Source organism: Brachyistius frenatus, unplaced genomic scaffold (genome assembly GCF_029030835.1).
Source record: "Brachyistius frenatus isolate BFR_SWC_R1_liver_20210118 unplaced genomic scaffold, ASM2903083v1 Contig_27, whole genome shotgun sequence".
NCBI lineage: Eukaryota > Metazoa > Chordata > Actinopteri > Embiotocidae > Brachyistius > Brachyistius frenatus.
Window position 1 is genome coordinate 4,128,753 of NW_027210626.1, and position 6,479 is coordinate 4,135,231.

The 6,479-nt window shown below is 40.1% G+C and overlaps 1 protein-coding gene across 1 annotated transcript; it reads left to right on the top strand.

Annotated features, from left to right (window-relative positions):
- Positions 1 to 142: 142 nt before the first annotated feature.
- nepro (nucleolus and neural progenitor protein) lies at positions 143 to 4,039 on the top strand. The gene is made up of 9 exons (XM_069698668.1): positions 143 to 252; positions 444 to 598; positions 772 to 860; positions 1,496 to 1,624; positions 1,754 to 1,831; positions 1,960 to 2,255; positions 2,556 to 2,614; positions 2,726 to 2,940; positions 3,047 to 4,039. Exons 1-9 carry the CDS (start codon positions 168 to 170, stop codon positions 3,384 to 3,386), a joined length of 1,446 nt encoding a protein of 481 aa, XP_069554769.1. The 5' UTR covers positions 143 to 167; the 3' UTR covers positions 3,387 to 4,039.
- The last annotated feature ends 2,440 nt before the right edge of the window (positions 4,040 to 6,479 follow it).

The following is a 6,479-nucleotide window of genomic DNA, read 5'->3' on the forward strand; positions in this document are numbered from 1 at the left end:
AACTGAACTCGATGTGAATTCAAGTCAATTCAAGCGGTTAGTTAGTGTTACGTTAGGACAGGTTTACTGTACCTTTAACACAGACGATGACGTTTGTATTTACTCGAATACAATTGGCTGGCTGGCTTCCGCATATGTTTTTTTTTTTTCTCCAGGCAGGGTGAAGCATGGCAGGAGAACCGTGGAACAGGGTAAACATTCCCTGTCCTTGTGCCGTTTCCTGTGTCCGTGTACATTTTACCTCAATAACAGGTAAGACCCTTTGCTCCAATGCTTACCTGGCTAAATATCTTTGCTTTCTGTGCGTTATTTTGTGCAGAATTTTCGCGCAATATGACGGTAAATGTGTCGCTTGTGACCCACGTGGGAGCGCAGGGATTTGTGCTCATGTGGACGTGAACTCATGAAGCTGGTGGTGATCGAGTGTTGTTGCTGTTTCGCAGCTGCAACTGTTAAAGCCCTGTTGTTGGAAAACGAGAAGGTGCTGAAGCTAATCCGCAGCGAGATTCTTCAAACGGAGATACGAATTCTGTACGAGCTGCTGTACATCTTAAACAACAGCTTCAGAGGCAACAAGACGTTCAAGGGCTTAAAGCAGGTGAGGACTGTGGGGAACATCTGGCCAGGATGTGACACAGTGAGTGGGAAATGTGACAGTCATACACTGCGCACCAGGAAAACATGTTGGTAACAGTAAAGAAGCAAACTTAAACCTGAGAAATTACAAGTCCCCTCAGCTGTGTGTCACATATTCCGTCTACTGTCTTATAGGTTGAACAATGTATAAACAGACTGAAGAACATGAAGCTGGATGCTGCTATGCAGGACCTGTCCGATCTGTGTCCCAATAGGATTCAAAGGTAGGTCGTAGCTGGATAGTGTGTCTGCGTGTATGGTTATTTTGATTGGAGTTAATAGCTAGACTTAATATGTATTGCCGATACAAATACTTTCTTTCCAGTCAAAAGAATATGTCGGATATCCAGTGACATTCTGCCTATTGACGATAGTCATTTCATATTTCCACATTGTTATTCTCCCATAAACAAATGGCATCACTTTTGTCATTACAAATATTTACAATTGACTTGCAGATATCCACAGTGGGACTTGTGCAAAGTGACCCAATATACATGAATGACAAAGGTGATGTCATTTGTCCAAGGAAGAATGGCATTCTGGACGTCTGACATGTTCTCTTTGATTTGGAAGAATTCAATTGGGAATACCTGCATCATATATGAATGTTAAAACAGCCCGCCATACAGAGTGATGTGCTTTTTTTGGTATTTGACTTTAACATGCTGAGCAGACCTTAAACATCAAACCTCGGCTTTTCTGCCGAGAGAAAGACACGATAGGCATAATGAAGTAGAGTAAAACAAGCACCGAAGTACGATTCAGTCCGAATGTGAGTCGGGGAAAAAAAACCTAGTGTACAAGGGTTAACATCGATGGGTATGAACTGCAATGAATTGTGTCGGTGTGTTTTTAGAGGACTGAGCATCAGTGCTGGAGAGTGTGATGTTCCCAGTCAACCCATGCTGGAGTGGATCTGTCTCAAAGTGCTGGGAGCCGCCCAGCTGATGAGTTGCACGTTGGACCGATGCAGGACAGCGTTTTTGTATCCTTTGCAGAGGTGACACTGTTCAGAGCGTCAAGCTCAGGATTCCTAAACATGACAGAAGCAACTAAACCTAATATTTTTGCAAGTGTGGATCTCACTGTTTCCCTTAACAGATATTTGTTTTAGACTCTCTAAGCAGCAGATGAACTGGGAAGAGTTTGTTATACTGAATGTGGTGATAACCAGCATGCTCAGTCGTCTATGGTGAGACATTTTTTTTTTATCATTGTGTCTTCTGCAAAATACAAGTTTACATAATGTCCCTCGGATAAAAAAAAAAAAAAAAAAGTGCTTCCACCAGTTTAACTCCTCTTGCTTTTGTGCTTCATCAGGGTGATTTTCCGCGGTATGCTGGTCAGCCTGTCCCTTCTGTACCGGCGGCTCCTGGAACTCCTCCGAGATGTATCCCACGCTCAGCCCATGCCCTTTCTCACGGACTTCTCCCTGCCAGCAGACATGGCTCAGTTCCTCGGTCCTTCTGATGCGTTATTACTGACCAAACAGTCAACACATGATCTCCAGGCCAAAGAACAAAAGCAGCAGAAGAGGAAAAAATCTTCAGTGAAAGTCAAGAACCAGAAGCAGGCCAGGGAAATTAAAGAAGACTTGGGTGTTGCTGTTGAAAGAGGTATGGAGTCACCTGATGTTTTCCTGTTTTCTATCATCACCTCTCCTTAACTGCACAATACAAGACAAGAAAAAGTAGCGTAACAGGCTAAATGTTTTTTGCACAATCTTTATTTCCATTGTTGAATAAAATAATTGTTTAAATTGACATGATTGTCACTTGATTAAAGAAAGATTTTTCCTACTTGGTGAATTATTTATTTAGAAATATTTTCACCGTCTCTTTTACCACACAGTGAACCCTGTTACATCTCTGCATACTACTTACAATTCCTGATTTTTTTTTTTTTTTTTTTCCCAGTTTTTGGTCCTGACACTGGCATTAAGCCTTTTTTGAAGACTTTCAAGAATTTTACAGAGGTATGTGAGCAAACCACATTAATTATTGATATACTTTTTTCATTGTTTATTATATATTTAATTATTTGATGCTACCACTTAACTTATAATTGTGTCATTTTGGTACCCCAGGGCAAATCTTTTTCAGAAGAAGTGCACAAGACTGACAAGAGGCAGAAGTTCAAGAAACAAGTGAGAGAAGCCGCTACTTTCACGTGCATGGCTATCCATTTAGAAGAAATGATTCTATGGTGCAAATCCCAGAGGATGGAAACGGAGAAACGCCTCTTGACCTTCCTGCGTTTAAAGTGTCAAAGGATGGAAAGCCTCGAGGCAGCAGGTTACAAGTGAGAGCAACATTGCAGAATATGAAGTTACTACTTAATGTAGCATTCTTTGACACAGTTGCAATACTAAATGGGCACGCTTACATGACCTCTTCCCCATCCTCAGTGTCCACAGGAAGTTGCGGACCTTCAGACACGAAGCTTGCTGGGCTTCATCTCCTCAAGGATCTGTGCCGAAGACCTTTCGTACCCCTGCTGTAAAGAGAAGACAGGCTCGCCTGAAAACTCGTTGTCAGTCTCTCAGGAGCCGGTTTACGTCGTTTACAGTCAGAACAGGTGCAAAAAAGAAACGCCTAACGGGAGCACAGAGAGGAGCCGAGTTATCGGTGTCTGGACTGTCCAAGGATGACCAGCGAAGCCGAACGACACCCGAGGCGACACATCAGACCACCGACTCTGACAGCCACAATGACATCGATGATATTTTTGCCAATGCAGGATTATGAAACTTTGGAATGAGACTCAAGACGCAAACCACTGATTGGATGTGTTATGGGAACTGACCATCTTTCATTTTATGAATGTTCAAAAAAAGTGCCAAACTTGCGTAGCTTAATGCATAGTATACTGTTATACTTGACACCACAATGAAAAGCAAAATACTGCAATGAGAATATTGATGACTTCGGGACCACAATCTCCTGAGGTAAGGAAAATAGAGTTCAACCAGTGTTAAGTTACTTTAAAATAATGTCAAAAGCAAATTGAAATGAACAGAGCTGTGATGTCGTTTGAATTGTTTTAATACTAGATTGTGGTGTTTTGTACCACCTGTGTCATAAAACCTTTTAGCATAACATGGCTCCTGTCTCTGTGATTTGGATGTTGCCATGGGTTGACTTCAACGTTCAATTCGATCTCAAACTTTTATCTCACAAAAAAACTATCAAATGAGATTTTCCACATTTAAATGCAATGCATGGATCTGCGAACAAAAGCTCGTATACCGTATTGTGCATGTTCACTATGATACATTACATCTGCATTTACAGACAAACTTATCAAACTGGTACAAAAAAAAAAAAAGGATAGGCTTTTGATTTAATGTGAATGTTTGAAATTAAATATGCAAAGCTTAATGATAAAATTTGATGATGAATTGTTCCTGCACACTGAAGTCATGACTTTATAGGACTACACACCAAATGGCTTTCGCCTCTTTCAGGCTTTCACTTGTCTGCTACTGACAGGACACACAATGTGACACAATATTGTTACAGCTGTTAATTGTGGTAATGGACGATTTTCCTTAAGATAGCACCATGTAGAATAGTTTTTCTTATACATGAGGAAATAAAATCAGTTTAACAAAGCATGAGCTGCAGCAAATGAGCCAGTTTAAGTGTCGTACAGGTCATAAAGCTCGCAATCTTTCAAATTCCGTGTCTGACAGAGACAGTAAAATTATGTTTTTCAAATCGAGCTTTCAGCTGGTGGTATTTCTTGCTCCACCTGGTGGTGTTGGTGATTAATGCGCTCAAGGACTGATCTCTGATATAGGAATAGGAAATGGATCCCTCAACCTTGTTAATTGTAATGCCCCAGGCAGATACAGTATGACACAGCAGACTTGTCAGTCATCTCCTCTGGAATTGAATTCGTGCCCACAGAGACTTGCTGATGTGAACACTCATGGACTGGGAGTCCATAGCAACTGTGATTGCTCAGGAAAGGAGGCTGTGCACCAAATTAGAAGCTAAGGGAATAGTTACAACCAGTATTTCTGCTTCCCACCATTTTATCATCCTCTGCCAAAGAAAACATCGTTCACCCGTCTGCATAATCAGTGCGGTCTTCTTCCCACTTGCAGAGCCTGAGTTCTGGTCTCACATCAACCTAACAGGCTTATTTGGATGTACGAGTCTGTAGATTTACTGATGGCTTTCATCTAAACCAGTTAGTCAAGGTCAAAACTTTTACATGCTATGCAAAACCAATGACTTTGACCTTGTTATTTGTATGTAAGAAATACACTATAAGATGTATGTAAATGAGTAAATATAAAATAGACTGATAGCAGTTTGGAAATGTTCTGGTGGGTAATTATGTACCAACTGTACACATAAATGGTCCAACAGCAGTGGGGATATGTGTGTTTATAGGGTGTTGAAGTGATTTAGATGTGTTTACAACACTAACCCTGCCCTTTTTCTTTTTTACCTTAAACTGATTTCAAAATGTCTAATTACAGCAAACTCACAGACTAAAAAGTCTTTGTACAAAGCATAGAAAATACTTCCCATTTCCCCGACCGGTGGACTTGTTCCTGCTTTAGCTCCACTCTAGTTAATGTTCTTTTCAGTGGTATACCATACGAGCCTGCACAATTATCTGCCACTGTGAGCTGCAACTGCTTAATGCAGTGAAACCACCTTGTCTGTCTACTTCTGACAGCCGAGAGGTATTTAATAGCATATAATTGTAAAGATGTAGTTCAACGTGGTTCAGAGCTCCAACTGTACATATTTTTGTTTGTGGTTCTCCAGGGATTCTCTGAATAGCCTCTGGGCATAATATAACCTAAAAGAAGAGAAAGAATATAAAAGTCCCTATTCCCAATGCGCTGTTCTTCAATTTATTTTCCTCCCACCTTAATAGCAGAAGGGGAATAGAGCACATCAATATTTCAAGGCTCAGCATTTTTTATGACATGGAGCTATGGGATTCTCGACATTTACACTCGGATGTGCATTAAATCAATCACATCATTGATACAACAAAGAAAAAGAAAAAAAAAAGCAAGCCAACTAGTATTTGGATGATAGAAATAAGTTCAGATTTCCTCATGAAGTAAAACAAGTGTTCTCTTCAACGTACAGATGTATACGTTTTCTTTGTTCACACTATTGGGACATATAAATGATTTAACTGCATGTTTCATGAACACTGCTTTTTTAAAAAATCTTTTTATGTCTGTGGATGTTTGAAGTGGGAAATTGTGTGAGAGCATACCTCTGCACTCCAGAGGATTAAAGATAAAAAAAAAACTACAAAAAACTGGGCATATACACCACAGGGATGAGACTCAAAATATACGGGATGTAAGTGCACCATTCCTCAGCAGCAATTAACATGGAAGAAAAAGTTGGGGGGAGTGCAGACCTTTATATTCCTTTTTATGTTTACTGCTAATGGTCTATGTTAAAATCTGTTGGGAGAGCACAGTGACATGTTATTACTCAACTCCATAAATATGACCTACAAAAGTCCCAGTTGCACAATTTCCATCCATCCATTTTTTTCTACTTTAGTTGGAGACTGCACTGTTACAGCACTATAAAAAAGTACATTGCCTTTAGTGTTAAACATTGTCAACTATGAGCTCCATGAAGGTCAATTGCAATATATATTTTAATAGGACCAAGTCTCAGTTATCATGACAGTCTCTTTTCAGTTTTCTTTCACTCTTGGTATTTTTGTAGATCTCAAACAGGTCGCCGAAAAACTGTGACAGTAACATTTTGTGTTTTTGATGCAGTGATGCAAGCAGTCTCAGTCAAGTTGGACCTCTGGGACACTTCCTTTACTGGTGTTAATGT